We start from the raw sequence: 18,252 nt of genomic DNA, 5'->3' as shown, positions 1-18,252 counted from the left end.
ATAAAAGCAATAAGATAGAGAAGCCAGCCCATCAAGGCTGAGCAAACTTTGCTAAGCTATTAACAACATACCATAGCCTTTCAGACTCAGGGACTATAAACCAGGCAAATAAAATTTACATTCCAAGCTTTGCCCTTCATTGTGTTCTTTAATATTCTGGAATGAATGAGCACTTTACTTCAGGACAGACCTCACAAGGCCATGGAGAAGTCTTTTCATAAGATGTTATTAGCATACAATGTTTTCACCACTGCTACCCTCAAACAAATCCCTAAATAGGCATTTTCAAACGTTCTCAGTTTCAATTTCTAATACAGTCAGTATCAGTAGCTATAATCCACAGAAACAAAACTCTTTGGGGTCCTTGATAAGTTCTAAGAGTGTAAAAGGGTCTGCAAAACAAAGAAGGAGAAAAAAAAACCTCAGAGAAGTGCTACTTTAGGAGAAAACTATTCTTTTCCTTGAAAAACAGAAGCATACACAGAATTCTATTTTCTGTCAATACGCTCCTGGTATAGTTTCAACAACCAATTAATTCTAACTTTTAACCAAAGTAAATAACCTCTATTTTACAGAGAGCACTTGGGAGTGGATAACAGAAAACTGTGTGACAAAACAGCAGTATAGCAGACAAGCAGAATTTATAAATGCACATAACACAACTTTCTACAGCCACGAGCTCTCCAGAGACTTCCATCCCTTCTGAAATCGGCAAAAATTAATCAAGAATACAGCCTATCTGTTGCCTATGGAAAGAAAAACGTGAACATAAAATTATGTTCAGTAATCAATGTTCGGGGTTGCCCTTTCTTAGACATGATTTAGGTATCCAGTGACTATCCATTAATTAGCTCAATTTAATCAGTCTAAAGTTCCCAGTTCCCTAAAGATCTTTTTAAAATTGAAATATAATTCATATATCATAAAATTCACCATCTTAATGTGTATGATGCAGGAGTTTTTAGTATATTAGATGAGAAGTTTATACAATCACCACCATTATCCAGTTTCAGAACATTTTCATCATTCCCCCCAACCCGAAATCCATTATCAGTTAATGTCCATCCCTCCTGTCTCCCTTCCCTTGGCAAGTGCTAATATATTTTCTGTGTATATGTTTTTAACCTATTTTGGTTATTTCATATAAATAAAATTGCGTAATATATGACCTTGCATCTGGCTCTTTTCAAGGTGTATTCATGCTGTCCCAAGTGCCAATACTTCGTTCCGTTATGTAGCCAAATAATATTCCATTGTTACTTTTGCTTACTCATCAGTTGATGGACATCTGGGTTGTTTCCAGTTTGGGACTCTCATGAGTAATTCTGCTATAACATTTGTGTACACGTTGTGATATAAATATATGGTGTTTTTGTTTTGTTTTGTTTTTGACAGAATCTCACTCTGTCACCCTGGGTAGAGTGCCAGGGTGTCATACATAGCTCACAGCAACCTCAAACTCTTGGGCTCAAGTGATCTTCTTGCCTCAGCCTCCCGAGTAGCTGGGATTACAGGCACTTGCCATATTGCCCGGCTAGTTTGCTATTTTTAGTAGAGACGGGGTCTCACTCTTGCTCAGGCTGGTCTTGAACTCCTGAGCTCAGGCAGCCCCCTCCCACGGCCTCCCAGAGTGCTAGGATACAGGCATAAGTCACCGCGCCTGGCCTACACATATGTTTTACATTCTCTTGCTGGAAGCAGAAATAAAATTTCTGGATCTAATGGTAACTCCACATTTAATATTTGAAGAACAAGTTGTTCTTCAAACAGCACCATTTGTTTACATTCCTGCCAGCAACATCTGAGGATTCTGATTTCTCCACATTCTTAACAATAATCATTATTGTATGTCTTTGATTTTAGTCATCTTCATGTGTATGGTTTTAGTTTGCATTTCTCTAATGACTAATGTTGTCGAATATCTTTTCTTGTGCTCATCGGTCATTTTTACATCATCTTTGGAGAAATGTCTATTCAGATCCTTTGCCTATTTTAAAATTGGGTGATTTATCTTATTTTTATTAAGTCCCTAATGATCTTGAAATTATCTTCAAGCTGACATGCTACAAAATGTAATTCCTATTGAAATATAGTGTCAGGATAGTGACTCAGTTAGGTTATACCCATATTTATATTTTTCATAATCAGTCAGTTCCTGAAAAGCATGCCCAAATAAGATTTAAAAATTATCACGATATACCTAACATTGATAAATGAAAAGAAATACTGCTGTTTCTTATTAAATCAGAATTACTAAAGTAGTCTTGTTTGCCAAATGTTTACCTTAATTATGTGCATTTGGATTCTTAAAATACTTTTGCCTTCTGCAAGAGTAGATGTTTTAAAAAATTACAGTATATGAATGTATTATTGGTTTTAGTTTCCTATTTCCTTGGAATTTTAGGGATATTAAATGATTGATTTATTTCTATAAGCCAGTTGGAACAGAGCTCTGTCAGTTAGAGCCTTTTAAATATCACTTATTAGTACATCAGAAGGGATGTGCTAAGAAGAGGTAAAGTCTTTTCTGGATGAGCAACAGAGCCCACAGACCCACAGATGACTTGTAGCTTCAATTCTACCATTCTAGGGATAGGTCAAGGGTAATTACAGAAATACGAACATTTGTCAGTGTAGGTATCAAAGAGATTTCTCCTTCTTTGTAGACATGATATTCTGAAATAATTTGAACTCAAAATAGACAAATAGACCAAAAAGAGGAACAATATAGATTTCTATCTTCTCTTACTCCAGAGAGAATAGATTTTTAAGAACCATAAATCATGGGCGGCGCCTGTGGCTCAAGGAGTAGAGCGCCGGTCCCATATGCCAGAGGTGGCGGGTTCAAACCTAGCCCTGGCCAAAACAAACCACAAAAAAAAAAAAAAAAAGAAACATAAATCCATCTAGAGAGATCACAAAACGATCAGGTCTTAAACCAAATTCACAATAATTGCTGTGATCAATGGGGACACAGACAGATAACAGACAGATAACAAAAACCGAAGACAAATTTGTAGAAAGGAAAAATAAAATTAGAAAGCAGAGAGTCAACAATGCTGTATGGCCACTTCAGATTGACCCCTATAAACCAAGCCTCTGACTTGCCTTGTTTCTAGTGATGAAGTTTAACCAATTCTGTCAGAGTTCGCTATCTCAGTGGAAACTCCAAATGGTCAAAAAGTAATTTTGTAGAAAACCTCTCACACAACTATCAAATGAATAGGTATCGAAGACTTTATTGAATTATTAATTAAATGAAGTAACCAGGAAAGATGTCACTACTAGTTCAAAGGAGAAATCAGAGAACCACAAGTGTGTCTGGAGTGAAGAAAGGGTGGAAGCAAATGGAAGCAATCTGGCTTCTTTCATAGATGGGGGAGAGTCCTCCCTCTACTATTTGGAGGTTATTTGGATGTCCATAAAAAACAAGAATCATTAAAAATAGACCATAATTATTTACACTGTTATCAGTTCCTTCTGTTCAGGCAGCCCCCTCCCACGGCCTCCCAGAGTGCTAGGATACAGGCATAAGTCACCGCGCCTGGCCTGAACTAGCCTGGTCAGACGCCAAGCAACACATCCCTGTGAACTCAGTCCATCTCCACAGACTCCAGCATTCGACTCAAGGATGATTAGTAACCATTTTTGTTAAATTCAAAGTCTTGAATTTCTCCTTACAATATTAAGTACAAATAGAAGTTTTTGGAAGAATGTGATAGGGTTTTCTCCTTCTACAATTGTTAGAAGCATTTGGCCCTTGATGGCAAATAAAATCTTCAAGTTGCATCAAATAATTGTGCTGTTCCATTACAGATTTTCTCATTTGACCCTATAGGTAACTTAATTTCCTCCTCTTGTGAGCATTTTGCAACATTAATTTTTTTCTGAGTCTAAAAATTCTAATGGTACTTTTGAAAAAAAAAATTCTGTGTTTATTTTGTTGATTTGTTTTGACTAAATATAATGACAATCTCCAGTTCTTAAAATTCTCTTTTTGAATGTAAACACATTTTTTAAGCTCTCTCTCTCTAAAAGTCAGGAAATTCTTTAGAAAATTTTATTTTCATGTCTCTCCTTCCTCTTCAGTAAATGAATGCCTCCTTGTGATACCTTCCAGCCAATTTGAAAGTCTCCTACTATATATTCTTCAGTTCAGTTTCTGACTGCACGAAAGAATTCTCCCTGCATGCTTACTTTCCTCCGCACTCTTTCTCTGTCCTTCAGCACCAAGAGAACAGTCTCCTGGCTTCCTCATTCCTCTCAACAGCTTTTCTTCTTAAGGCAACTCCCACCACCTCTTCTTTAGTCCTGGTTGTATCTGAAATTTCCCCTCTGCCTAATTTTGTCTGCCCGCATCTTTTCTGTCATTAGGCTTTTTCTGTTCCGATTTGGTTTTGTTCCTTTGTATTCATCACCTCTCGCTTGCCTTAGGCAAATGGGTAGGAGAGTTTTTCATTCCTTTGCTTTCATATTGCTTTTGCTTTTATTCTGTTCAAACTTATAAAATCTCTGTGCCCTGCTCCATCCCTCTCACATTTCTGTTAATTTTCATGAAAACACTTAATATCACAAACGGCAATACACATGCCTCCCTTGCCCGTCACTAAAATAGCAATTTTTCTAAGTATTTTCATCTACTATGTTTTCACTCCCTGACTCCTTTGTCAGCATCTCGGGTCAGGTGTCAGGAAGAAAGGGAAAGTAAGAGGTAGAATGGGAGACGGAGGAGGAGGGAAGGAAGAAAGAGCTAGGAGAGAGGGGAAGTGGAAGTCTACGCTGCCTTCAGTCAGAAAGTCGGCCTCATTTCTACCTTCCTACACTGAAGAGGTTTTGCTCTATAAATTCTACAAAACATCTTTTTTTATTTTTTATTTTTTTGGTCTACAAACATCTTTGTAACATAATTATAAGCACCTCAAAATATAATAATAGACTTGTCTATTAATAAGACTTACTCTCCAAATTGCTTTTTCATCTAAGTGAGCAAGACGCTTCTTTTGAGACACACAGAGGACAAGGGTGCAGGCTGGGGCTCTGACCCAGAGCTCCTCTGGCAGTTAAAAGGTCCTGAGAGCTGTGGGCTGAAAGGCAAATCAAGGCTTTGGAGTGGATGTCCGCTGTGAACCCAGCACTGCCCGAGACACTGTGGAGTGTAATAGATGGTAATCTTGAGCAAAATGTCAACACACAGTAAGACACAGGGTGGTACATGAAGAAACACTGTCTATTCGGAGAAGGTGGCCACTGCGGGCAGAAATGGACTGGAACGGCTTCGAGGAAGAGACTGACTTGAGCTGGGCAGGGATGCAGGGATTGGGCTGGATAAAGCTAGGAAGGCAGAATAGAGATGACTATTACTATTATCAAGGAATCACCGTAAGCAAACACAAAAGAAAGAAAAGGTGCAGAGTTTTCAGTGAATATTGAGGAAGCTAAAAATGAAAACATTTTCAAGGGCCTTTAATGTCAAGCAGAGGAGCCTGAATGTTGCTCTTCATCCTGTTGAGATTTACTGAGGGACAATTCCTGCTGTCCTCTGTGCCTGCGATGGTCTTGTCCCATCCCTCACTCCCCTACACCACCCTTGTTGGGATGGCTGGCTCCTGCTCACACTTGGTTGAAATGTCCACTTCCTCAGAACACACTAATCTGTGGTCTGCCCCTGCCTGTGTAATTGCCTATTGCAGCATCTATGAGGTCAGACAATTAAGCTCATGAACTTCATTGTCAGAGGGTCTGATGAGTTCCTGTAGGATACATGGAAACTCTGAATGTAACAATGGGTTTACTTATCTGCCCAGCCCCTACAAAGTATCACAAAATCAGAGTCCATGTCTGCCATGACTGAATCAAAGGGAAGAGAAGGCCAAACAAAGGTTCCCGTGAAACATCTGCTGTTTTAGCAGGCAGAAAATAGAGAAGGAACCCTAGGAAGGGGAGGACAAAGTCCCAGAGCCCACGGGAAAGGAGAATCTCAAACAGTGAGTGGTAAACAGCCTCCGAAACCACACCCATGAGAAGTGAGAACAGAGAGCAGACCACTGATCTTTGAGAGGAAGATTCCCCAGGGTGGAGGGGAAAGAGAGCAAATGGTCAGGGTTCAAGAGTGTGCTGCGGAGAAGCCTGAGAGAGGACAGGGGCTGTGTGTAAGGGAGAGAGCGGGGGAGCTGATAAGAGAAAGAGCAAAGACTCCACACGGACACGAGAGGGAGGAGCTCAGGGTGCTGAGGCAGTCCGAAGGGAATTGTTAGCGACTTGTCATTAAAGGAAGCTTTAGAACATTCCTCACAGACTTGCCAAGACCACATAAGGCAGTAACCTAACTTCACGTTTGCTGTTTCCTCGCCTGCTGGAACAATGACAGAGAGCCATCAAGGAGAGCTGCCGGGGTCTAGGTTAGCAAGCCGTTGAGGAATGAGCACAAAACCCACTACAGCAGGAAGGCCGTCTGTACCCCAAAGCGCTACCACCCACACCATTTTCTTCTCCTCCAGATACCGTTACCAAAATACACCTATGTGTCTCTCATAAAATTGGGTGGTGGGGGGAGGATTGCAAAATCTTTCCCCACAGCATCATAGAATTTCAGATGTGGAAGGGACATTAAACATTATCTCACTATTAACGATGGGCCCAAATCCCAAGGATGACATTTTCCTTTCCCAATTGTAGTTTCAGTTCTTTCCCTGCATGGTAATATTTCCCTTAATGCAGTTCACTCTTTCACTAAAACATGAGAAAACCATAGCCAATAAATAGAATGTCTTGTCTTCCCATCTCCAAACCCCTAACTGGTTTAATAATTCACTCCCTCTCAGTGCCTTAAAAATGGAACTTTTATCTTTGAATTCATCTATAAAACTGTTCTCTCTCCTCCCACTGGCTAAATGGACTCCATTTATCACTCATTTTATGGAAGCTTATCTTCCATAAGAGAAGGGAAGAGAAGTTTGATCAGATAACCTGGGCCTTAGAAAAGCAAAGAATGATTGCTAGGCATGACTCGTATTGTTTGAGAACTTCACTTTGATCTGAAATTTTTAGGAAGGTGATAGGATGTCTTCTAGTCTTTTACATTTTTGATGGTCCAGGAAATTATTCCGCTGGTCTGAGAGTCCAGAAAACATTTGCTGAACATGCTTGCTGGATTCAGTCTTTCAGAATGAGTTGAGGATGAGCTTCATTCCTAGTTAGAGACTGAACATTCCTAGTTTAGGGCTGTGATATAAAACGACAGATTTATACATTGTTCTGACATAATAAAATGTAAAAAGATGAAGTGTTTTATTTACACGGTAACCTCTTATTTCCACAGTTCACTGGCTGCTATATGGGCTTTCTTGGCTTTATCCGAAAGGCCTCAAGTATTGTTATGCGTCTTGCTGAGAAAGAGGTCTCACCAGTTTAGAATGACCAAAGTGCTAGGCCATGAGGTCAGGAAGGAAGACGACATAAACAAATCAGCTAAACCAGGAGCCCTGACCACCTCGGGGACTTCCACTCCCCAGAAGCACTCATAGGGCACTCTGCTGCCAGGGTGTTCTTTCCATGCAAATACAGAGGTGATGTTTGATGAATGAATCCCTCCCAGGTTCATCATTCACTCAACAAACATCGCTGACCATTCCTTCAGTAAACATTGTGTTCTCTCAAGGAGGTACATGTAGAAGGAAGTGTGCACAAAGACAAAAGGGACAGAGTTCTGCATTCGAGGAGACAACAGCTTGATGAGGAAACCAGACAAAAATGTAACATGACACAGTCAGTCCTACAGTAGAGAATGTGCCAGATGTCAGAGAGAGGACCCAAGGAAGGCATTTACTAAGCTAATGCTGGGGGAGTTGAAGAAAACTTCAGAGATGCATTCCAAATGAAAATCATTTCATCTCTGCCATGAACCTGACCTTGAATCTGTCAGAGGAGTTTGGTTCAACTTCTCAGGTAGTGAAAATGGGGAAGATTCAGAGCTTTCTCTTCTATCATTTTGGGTTCACGCTCTCTTCTGGAGTACAAGAGGACTCAGCGTGGAGAATAAGAAGGGTGCCCTAGATAATACCCTGCTTACCTAGCAGGGCAGGGCGGATCCCCCCAGTGAGCTCTCTGGTGTATATGAGTAGAGTAAGTGGATGCAAAGAGAAAAAAACAGTTTGAGAATCCATTCCTGGGTTGATGGGCATCTAGGTTGCTGCCACATCTTGGTAGTTGTAAATGGAGCTGTGATAATACCAGAGAATACTATTTAGCCATTAAAAAAGACGGAGAGTTTACATCTTTTGTATTTACCTGGATGGAGTTGAAACATATTCTTCTTAGTAAAGTATCCCAAGAATGGAAAGCAAACATCCAATGTACTCAATGCTAATAGGAAGCCAGTAGACGATCTAATTCAAGCCCATATAGGAGAAAAACTCAATTTAATTTGAGTTGGGGAGGGAGGGGGGATTGGTGTGCTCCCACTTAATGGGCACGATGTGGGGGTGTGTGGGACGCCTGTCAGATGCAGGACACCACTACAAGAGGGACTCCACCTAACAAATGCAAGCGTCCTAACCTGGTTGTTTGTTACATATTAACATTAACCTGAAATTTCGCATTAACCTGAAATTTAAAAAAAGAGAAAGAGAGAACAAAAGCCTTCATGGAGAAAATGAGAAGGAAATGCTTTGCCCCGGGTCTTCAGTAAGAGAAGACAAGGCGGACCTCATTCTAAAGTGAAGTCCTGGTACTGGACGCGTGAAGGGCCCGCAGCGTCTTCACCACCTAGAAGGTTGTTGGAGACGCGGAATCCGCCCCAACCCACGGTGAGGGCTGCAGTTTAATGAGCTTCCCGCATGATCCGATGAGGGACCAACTCTGAGGAGCCTCCGCTTCAGCCCAGCACGGTGGGTTCACCTTACAGCCCATGCCCAGGGGTCCTGATTCAACAGTCTGGCTCCCTGCGTGGCCTCCCTTGAAGGCCTCCTGTTTCCCGGAAGCAGCTCTGAGACAGAGCAGGTCTGGGTGCCGCGCAGCGGAGACGCCAAGACCCTCCCGAGACTCCGGGGAAGTGCAGTCAGGAGCCCGAGCCCCATCCAGGGTACCTTCCCGAGGCCACTGAAGCCACTGCCCGCTCTGGGTAGGTCAGGAGCCGGAGCCCCATCCAGGTGCTGCCCTCGCCCTGAGCACGCTCCCCAGGCTGCTCGCTGTGCATAGCATCTCGGGGAGCGCGTGTGGAAAGCTTTCCCGGGAGATCAAAGCTTGGAGCTCCGAATGTTCTATGCTGGCTTGTTAGCTCATCCGCAGACAAATCATTTGCAATTAGGATAGGGTCCTCCTGCTGTAGAAGGTAGCAGGGAAAGAAAGGTTGACAAAGAGGTTAGGGGCTCCACACTGGCCAAGCGAAGAGGAGTCACCCAAAGGAAGCAGCACCCTGCGAACCCCTCCACGAGCCAGTCCCGGGGGAGGCCCAGCCCCTGCCGCGGAGCCTGATTCAGGGTCAGCTCAGCTGCCGCTGCCGCCGCCGCTGCTTCTCCCAAGACCCGGTCTCAAGAGCAACTTTCCTTCCTCGGCTGCCTCAACTTTTTTCTCCTTGTGGCTGGAAAGAAGTGTCACATTTTGCTCACTCCCAGCCCTGCCCCCCGCCCCCTTCCAGAGCAGGCGCGCGGTGTGTGTGGGGGGGTGCTGCGAGCCCCCTCCAGCCTCCCCGGGCGGCTGCTTGAGCCACTTCCAGCGCCTCTCGCAGACGCGATGAAGCGCCCGGGGAAGCGCAGGGGCCCGACAGCTGCTCTGCTGCCTCTCTGCTGGCTCTTTTTGAAGATTCTGCAGCCAGGGCACAGCCACCTCTATAACAACCGCTATGCTGGGTAAGTGGAGAGACTTCCAAGCCCTGCACGGCTCTGGTTTGGCTCAGGGGTGCCGGCTTGCTCCTGAGTGGCGCCTCGCTCTTTCTGATTTGGGGTCTCCAGTGAATCTGCACTTTCCTGCTCCCCCATGTCAACTGCACACACGACTCCTGGGGCTTTTCTTTCGCCACTGAGAGACCGTGGTGGGCACATTCTGGCTTTCCATACTTTACAGTGTGCGCATCTCAGCAGTGGACCCAGGGTTGAATGGGACTCTGTGCAGAAGCCCTGGACTGAGTTTGCGGTATTTGCCTTGGTGGATGCTCCGTGACGCCTTCCACCACGTGAATTACCACCTGAGCACTAACGCCTCCCCTTTAGAGTTGTATGCTGGAGCAGTGGGTTGAAATTCACCAGTGACTAATTTAAGAGCGGAGCCTCCTGATTTTTATGGGTACCAGTTAACCTGCAGAGCGATTATTAGAAAGAGTTTCAGATCTGGGCAATGCAAATGATTCCACTCAAAATAAGCAGAATAAAAGTAGTCAGCTGTAAAATTACAGGTACTTTTCTGAGGGAAAAACATAGAAGGAGAAAAGCAATCAGATTTTCTTGCTCTGTAGGTTAGCATGAGTTCTGTATGCCTTTCTTACTGAGGCACGGGGCTGGGTATAAAGCGGTGTTACTTACTTACCCTGAAGACTTGCTGTGGTATAGACAGCATGCTATTTGCTCACAATTGCAGAGGGTCCTTCTTTGAATCTGAAGAGTAGGGCGTGCCTGCCTTTTAGAGCTAGAAGAACCTTAAATATATCCTCCAGTAGTGCCCAGAGTCTTAAAACAATGTTGTTCTTTTTAGGAATGGTGCGAAGTAGATTTGTGTTTGGGAGAATTGTGTTTGTCTCTCCCTGAAAGTGTCTTGGCACTGCCTTTAGTGTTCCCATGAATACAAGGCTCTCAGAGGACATTCTACAGACATGCCCTCAGTCTTAGCCAGGGTGAGGCGGTAGTGAGGTGAAGCTCGGTCTTAGGGGAGCCAGAGTGAGGCCGTAGTGAGGTGAAGCTCGGTCTTAGGGGAGCCAGGGTGGGGCGGTAGTGAGGTGAAGCTCGGTCTTAGGGGAGCCAGGGTGGGGCGGTAGTGAGGTGAAGCTCGGTCTTAGGGGAGCCAGGGTGGGGCGGTAGTGAGGTGAAGCTCGGTCTTAGGGGAGCCAGGGTGGGGCGGTAGTGAGGTGAAGCTCGGTCTTAGGGGAGCCAGGGTGGGGCGGTAGTGAGGTGAAGCTCGGTCTTAGGGGAGCCAGGGTGGGGCGGTAGTGAGGTGAAGCTCGGTCTTAGGGGAGCCAGGGTGGGGCGGTAGTGAGGTGAAGCTCGGTCTTAGGGGAGCCAGGGTGGGGCGGTAGTGAGGTGAAGCTCGGTCTTAGGGGAGCCAGGGTGGGGCGGTAGTGAGGCGAAGCTCGGTCTTAGGGGAGCCAGGGTGGGGCGGTAGTGAGGCGAAGCTCGGTCTTAGGGGAGCCAGGGTGGGGCGGTAGTGAGGTGAAGCTCGGTCTTAGGGGAGCCAGGGTGGGGCGGTAGTGAGGTGAAGCTCGGTCTTAGGGGAGCCAGGGTGGGGCGGTAGTGAGGTGAAGCTCGGTCTTAGGGGAGCCAGGGTGGGGCGGTAGTGAGGCGAAGCTCGGTCTTAGGGGAGCCAGGGTGGGGCGGTAGTGAGGCGAAGCTCGGTCTTAGGGGAGCCAGGATGGGGCGGTAGTGAGGCGAAGCTCGGTCTTAGGGGAGCCGGGGTGGGGCGGTAGTGAGGCGAAGCTCGGTCTTAGGGGAGCCGGGGTGGGGCGGAAGTGAGGCGAAGCTCGGTCTTAGGGGAGCCGGGGTGGGGCGGTAGTGAGGCGAAGCTCGGTCTTAGGGGAGCCGGGGTGGGGCGGTAGTGAGGCGAAGCTCGGTCTTAGGGGAGCCGGGATGGGGCGGTAGTGAGGTGAAGCTCGGTCTTGGGGGAGCCGGGATGGGGCGGTAGTGAGGTGAAGCTCGGTCTTAGGGGAGCCGGGGTGGGGCGGTAGTGAGGTGAAGCTCGGTCTTAGGGGAGCCGGGGTGGGGCGGTAGTGAGGTGAAGCTCGGTCTTAGGGGAGCCGGGGTGGGGCGGTAGTGAGGTGAAGCTCGGTCTTAGGGGAGCCGGGGTGGGGCGGTAGTGAGGTGAAGCTCGGTCTTAGGGGAGCCGGGGTGGGGCGGTAGTGAGGCGAAGCTCGGTCTTAGGGGAGCCGGGGTGGGGCGGTAGTGAGGCGAAGCTCGGTCTTAGGGGAGCCGGGGTGGGGCGGTAGTGAGGTGAAGCTCGGTCTTAGGGGAGCCAGGGTGGGGCGGTAGTGAGGTGAAGCTCGGTCTTAGGGGAGCCAGGGTGGGGCGGTAGTGAGGCGAAGCTCGGTCTTAGGGGAGCCGGGGTGGGGCGGTAGTGAGGTGAAGCTCGGTCTTAGGGGAGCCGGGGTGGGGCGGTAGTGAGGCGAAGCTCGGTCTTAGGGGAGCCGGGGTGGGGCGGTAGTGAGGCGAAGCTCGGTCTTAGGGGAGCCGGGGTGGGGCGGTAGTGAGGCGAAGCTCGGTCTTAGGGGAGCCGGGGTGAGGCGGTAGTGAGGTGAAGCTCGGTCTTAGGGGAGCCGGGATGGGGCGGTAGTGAGGTGAAGCTCGGTCTTAGGGGAGCCGGGGTGGGGCGGTAGTGAGGCGAAGCTCGGTCTTAGGGGAGCCGGGGTGGGGCGGTAGTGAGGCGAAGCTCGGTCTTAGGGGAGCCGGGGTGGGGCGGTAGTGAGGTGAAGCTCGGTCTTAGGGGAGCCAGGGTGGGGCGGTAGTGAGGTGAAGCTCGGTCTTAGGGGAGCCAGGGTGGGGCGGTAGTGAGGCGAAGCTCGGTCTTAGGGGAGCCGGGGTGGGGCGGTAGTGAGGTGAAGCTCGGTCTTAGGGGAGCCGGGGTGGGGCGGTAGTGAGGCGAAGCTCGGTCTTAGGGGAGCCGGGGTGGGGCGGTAGTGAGGCGAAGCTCGGTCTTAGGGGAGCCGGGGTGGGGCGGTAGTGAGGCGAAGCTCGGTCTTAGGGGAGCCGGGGTGAGGCGGTAGTGAGGTGAAGCTCGGTCTTAGGGGAGCCGGGATGGGGCGGTAGTGAGGTGAAGCTCGGTCTTAGGGGAGCCGGGGTGGGGCGGGTAGTGAGGTGAAGCTCGGTCTTAGGGGAGCCAGGGTGGGGCGGTAGTGAGGTGAAGCTCGGTCTTAGGGGAGCCAGGATGGGGCGGTAGTAAGGTGAAGCTCGGTCTTAGGGGGGCCAGGATGGGGCAGTAGTGAGGTGAAGCTCGGTCTTAGGGGAGCCAGGGTGAAGCTCGGTCTTAGGGGAGCCAGGATGGGGCGGTAGTGAGGTGAAGCTCGGTCTTAGGGGAGCCAGGATGGGGCAGTAGTGAGGTGAAGCTCGGTCTTAGGGGAGCCAGGATGGGGCGGTAGTGAGGTGAAGCTCGGTCTTAGGGGAGCCAGGATGGGGCGGTAGTGAGGTGAAGCTCGGTCTTAGGGGAGCCAGGGTGGGGCGGTAGGGAGGTGAAGCTCGGTCTTAGGGGAGCCAGGGTGGGGCGGTAGTGAGGTGAAGCTCGGTCTTAGGGGAGCCAGGGTGAGGCCGTAGTGAGGTGAAGCTCGGTCTTAGGGGAGCCAGGGTGGGGCGGTAGTGAGGCGAAGCTCCGTCTTAGGGGAGCCAGGGTGGGGCGGTAGTGAGGCGAAGCTCGGTCTTAGGGGAGCCAGGGTGGGGCGGTAGTGAGGTGAAGCTCGGTCTTAGGGGAGCCAGGGTGGGGCGGTAGTGAGGCGAAGCAGAGGACACAGATGGTAATACTATCCCCAATTTTTCCACCCCAGTGTTTCTGGGAGGATGGAAAGGAGTGAACATCTGAGGGCTGTTTTTTGGTCTCTTGGACACACAAGATCAGGGCTTGATATCCTGGAATTTGTCAACCTCTTTAGAGATTTGGGGAAAGGAGCTCGTGTTTCAAGGCTGATGGTTCAGCCACAAGCTGCAGAGGAGTTAATTCTACCTCTCTCGGCTGATATCAGGTCCTAAGATAAACACATATCACAGGTTTAAACAGGCCGGTGTGACCTACGATCTGGCTCCTCTGCTCAACAGTCCCTCTGTCCATAATCATTCCGGTGTGGCACTCGGGTTAAGTTACCTGGATGCTGCGGCTGAGCAGGCGGACGTCCCCAAGTGCCACCTTGCCAAGGAAATGAGGCCACTGGCGGTCCCATTTTCTGTGTGGAACTCGCAGTGACTGGAAGCCTTCTGGAGCAAGTGGCACTACCTTCTCTGCTGTTCAGCAATGAAAGTAATAATTGCTATTTTCTCCTTTGCTGCCACTTAATAAGTTAATCCCAAAATGAACAGTGGAAAGAAAATAAAAGAAACAAGGAGAAGCTGGAGAAGCCAGGCTCCGCTGTCCACCAACAGGTGCCTAGAGCTCCTTGACAGCTAGAAATATTTCCAAGTGTCCTCACCACTGAACATGGGGGATCTTCACCTTCATTAGACGTGTCATTCTCTCATCACCAAAGACAGGACTGCTGCTCAGGTTTGGAAGTGTTTGTCTTTATTTACTTAGAGGCTACTTTCTGCAAGTTTATGCTTCCAGTGAATAAGAATCTGATGGGAAGACATGGAATAATAGTATTTAAGGTTATTTTTGACCAACTTTGCCCATCCAAAGTTATCATTCTAATCTACCTAATTTTTATCCCTTAATACAATTTGGGGGGCTTGTTAATAATTATGGGGAAGACCAATTTCTTGCATTCTTATCATTTTGTAGGTCTTGGCTAAATCTAATAATATGTAATTATCACTTGTAATATGATTAGGACACTGACTATGAATAAAGGAATACTCAGAGCAGCCCAGCCTGGTTTTATAGACTGTTTGACACATTTACATCATTTTATGTAGAAAGCTCAGACCTCTTTTTACATAAACTATCAACAGTTGGATAGTGCCAGTTGTGTAACAGATGCTTAGGAAATGGCCAGTTTTAAGTGTCTCAGAAAACAAATTTATAGACAAGGAAAATCTGATGACAAAAGCTGATACCTTTTTTGTTTGGGGATAACTATATTAAATTACACATCCACAAGTAAGATTTAAAAATGCATAGAAAAGAAATGAAGCAAAGTGTGGAAAATATGTTGATTTGAGTATTTACTGATACTCTAATGTCAGGGGCGTCAGGGGCGTCAGGGGCCACGAATGCCAAGTCAAACATTTCAGTAACACATGTCAGTCAGGGAATTAGACTCCGATGCGAGCACATTTCACTCTATGTTCTCTGTTTCTCCCTCATCTGTTTGTTTCCCTGAAAGCAAACTTAGTTATTTATTATATTGTGATGTTGAGGACAAAAGAAACAAACAAAAACAAGGATGTTTTGCATCACAGGAAATTAGGGTAGACCTTTGTATTCTTAGTAAAGGTAAAAGAGAAATCTAAGACAGTAAAAAAATAAATTCTGGCAACACTGTAAAATTAAGATGGCTCTGATTTTTGAAAAGTACTTAACACAGAACTGTTTTCATGCCCATCAGTGTAGTGTAAGTCTGAAGTTGAACTGCCTGGGTTTCAATTTCTGCATTCCTCTACTTAGTAACTCTGTTACCTTAGGCAACTTCCTTAACCTCTCTGAGACTCAGTTTCTTTATCTGGGACAACGGAGGTAATATTAGCATCTTCCTCACTAAGTTGTTGGGAGGATTAAAGCAATAATATGGGTATTGCTTTGCTATTGCATGGTTCTAGGCATTTAGTAAACACTTAATAGAGTGATAAAATAGCTAATACTTATCAATACTTAAAATGAACATCTATAAAAATGTTAATTTTCTCAGTAACTTTGTGCAGTTGGTATCCCTGTTTTACAAATAAGCTAAAGGAGGTCCCGACCTTTTAGTCCCAGTTCACAACAAGCTAACCCAAGGTCACGGTCCAAGGACGCAGGTGGGCTTCTCACCTAGCTCTGCAGGACTCCACAAACCACACTTCTCTATCTGCCCTAGATTGAGACATAGAATATAGTTGCTTTTAAGGAAAACTGAAGATTTAATCTTGTTTTTAGAACAGATATTTTCAGAACAATAAAGAAAAGAAGTGGATTGTGTAGGTAAAATTGGAAGTTTAATCTTGGTCACATTCTCTACAGTGATGATGAGTCATTGGTGGTGAATCATTCAAAAAGCAGGGCCTATAAGGGATAGAGACAGATGATGAAAGAATTTTAGATCATCTCTCTCTCTCACACACACACACACACACACACACACACACACAAACGGCACAGAAAGTGGCCACGGGCGTGTGCAGTCATTCATTCAACAAGCATATCCCTCGTGGGCCGGACATCGACCAACAGAATGAATGCCCTCTGATAGCTCGCAGTTTAGTAGAGAAAATAACGCACACATAAAGTTAGTGTGCAATGTATCAGTGCCGGATGGGATGAACAGCCTCTTTAGGACTGATAGGAGAGCTCAGTGATCCAAGAAGGATGGAGAGAAACCCCTTCTAGAGCCTCGCCAAGCCTGAGCACCCAGCCCTGCCACATCCAGTCTGTGGGTACTAAGAGCTCTGGCTCCCCACCATCATGGCTGCTTCTTGGGACTCGAACCCTTAAGCACTGGGTCTGCTTGCTGAGTTCCCAAGGACTCCGCCTTCCTTACCCAGCCTTGCATTTTTTCAAGATGCCTCTCCCATCTCAGGGCAGATTCTTTCCCTTCTCTGTTCTTTCTGTGGGAGGAGCTCTGATACGGCAGACTTTCCCCCCAATTCCATAGGTGAGAGCTGGGTTGGTTCCAGCCCACCAACCAGCCGGCGTGTGTTAATGAGCAGCGCCCATGCTGTACCAACAGCCCTGCTTATGGAGATTCAGGAAGATAGACATAAGGGAAGTAAGAAATTTTTAAAATGTAGTTTGGTCCTCAATCCTGTAAGCAGAGAGGCCCCAAGTCAGGATGTGGCATATTGAAAAGAACGATGAGAAACACAGCGACTCGCAGAGCAAGTTCAAGCTCAGGGATGTCCTGCTTGTTTTCCACCTTACCTCCCTGGCGATTCCCTCTCAACAGTGGGTTTCTCTTTTTTTTTTTTTTTTTTTTTTTTATTAAATCATAGCTGTCTACGTTAATGCGATCATGGGGCACCATACAAGGGTTTTATAGACCATTTGACACATTTTCATCACACTGGTTAACATAGCCTTTCTGGCATTTTCTTAGTTATTGTGTTAAGACATTTACATTCTACATTTACTAAGTTTCACATATACCCTTGTAAGATGCACTGCAGGTGTAATCCCACCAATCCCCCTCCCTCCACCCCCTCCCTCCCCTCCCTTTACCCCTTCCCCCTATTCTTAGGTTATAACTGGATTATAGCTTTCATGTGAAAGCCATAAATTAGCTTTATTTGAATGCCCTGAACTTGGAGAAATCTAGGGCCAGAGCACAGTGATCAGAGGGGTCGTGTGAATCTGAGTTGTCATCTACATTGGTGCTTAAGCCTATTTCTGACAGGATGGCCTTATGTCCCCATTTGCACAGCACTGGCCCAGAAACTGTCCCAGTTTACACCAGCTGTCCTGGTCTAGTCATTGGCAGTATCCCCTCTCAGTCTAAAATTGTGGTTCAGCTTTTTCTTTTCTTTTCTTTTTTTGAGACAGAGTCTCACTATGTCAGCCTCGGTAGAGTGCTGTGGCATCACAGCTCACAGCAACCTCAGACTCTTTGGGCTTCAGCGATTCTCTTGCCTCAGCCTCCCGAGTAGCTGGGACTACAGGCGCCCGCCACAACGCCCGGCTATTTTTTTTTTGTTGCAGTTGCCATTGTTGTTTAGCTGGCCCAGGCCAGGTTTGAACCTGCCAGCCCTGGTGTATGTGGCTGGGGCTGTAACCACTGTGCTATGGGCACAGAGCCAGGTTCAGCCTTTTTATTCTTCAGTATGTTTGTTTCCTGGAGGAGTTTTATTCCATGTCTTCAAATGACCCTCTTGTTCAATTCCCAGAGAACAATTTATCTCTAGTCCCTTCCATTCTTATTAAAAGTATTTCATTTGTCCTCCTGTAGTGGCCACCAGCCATATCCAGGAATTTTTTTCTTAAAGTCTCAGTCTGGGTTAAGGTCATTTTCTCCTGACAGATTTCCCTTCTCTAGTTCTTTTTCACTTGAGGCTTTTATCTTATTACTTCTTTGCTCAAAGCCTACATTGGCTTCCTGTTGTTAACACTATCAAATCCAGAGTATTCTGCCTGGCTTTCAAGGCTCTTCGGAATTCTGATTCTGGTTTTCCTGCCTCTGTTTCACTCTTCCTGAGCCCTGAAACCCCAATCTAGTCAGGTCAGAGACGTAGAGAGCATCGGTGCCACACCGGGGTCATGAGCAAAGCGTGTGCCGCTTCAGCTCCGGAC

General features: G+C 46.8%; 1 protein-coding gene across 1 annotated transcript in view; it reads left to right on the top strand.

Moving 5' to 3' along the window:
* The first annotated feature begins 9,498 nt into the window (after nt 1–9,498).
* Nucleotides 9,499–18,252, top strand: part of CPA6 (carboxypeptidase A6) — a 274,666-nt gene continuing 265,912 nt past the window's right edge. The window contains exon 1 of the mRNA XM_053559427.1: nt 9,499–9,845. Coding sequence (XP_053415402.1) covers nt 9,730–9,845 — 116 coding nt within the window. The 5' untranslated portion in view covers nt 9,499–9,729. The remainder of the gene's footprint in view (nt 9,846–18,252) is intronic.

Source organism: Nycticebus coucang, chromosome 13 (assembly GCF_027406575.1).
Source record: "Nycticebus coucang isolate mNycCou1 chromosome 13, mNycCou1.pri, whole genome shotgun sequence".
NCBI classification, from domain to species: Eukaryota; Metazoa; Chordata; class Mammalia; order Primates; family Lorisidae; genus Nycticebus; species Nycticebus coucang.
The sequence above is the reverse complement of the archived record's forward strand: the minus strand, read 5'-3'. Positions and strand labels throughout refer to the sequence as shown.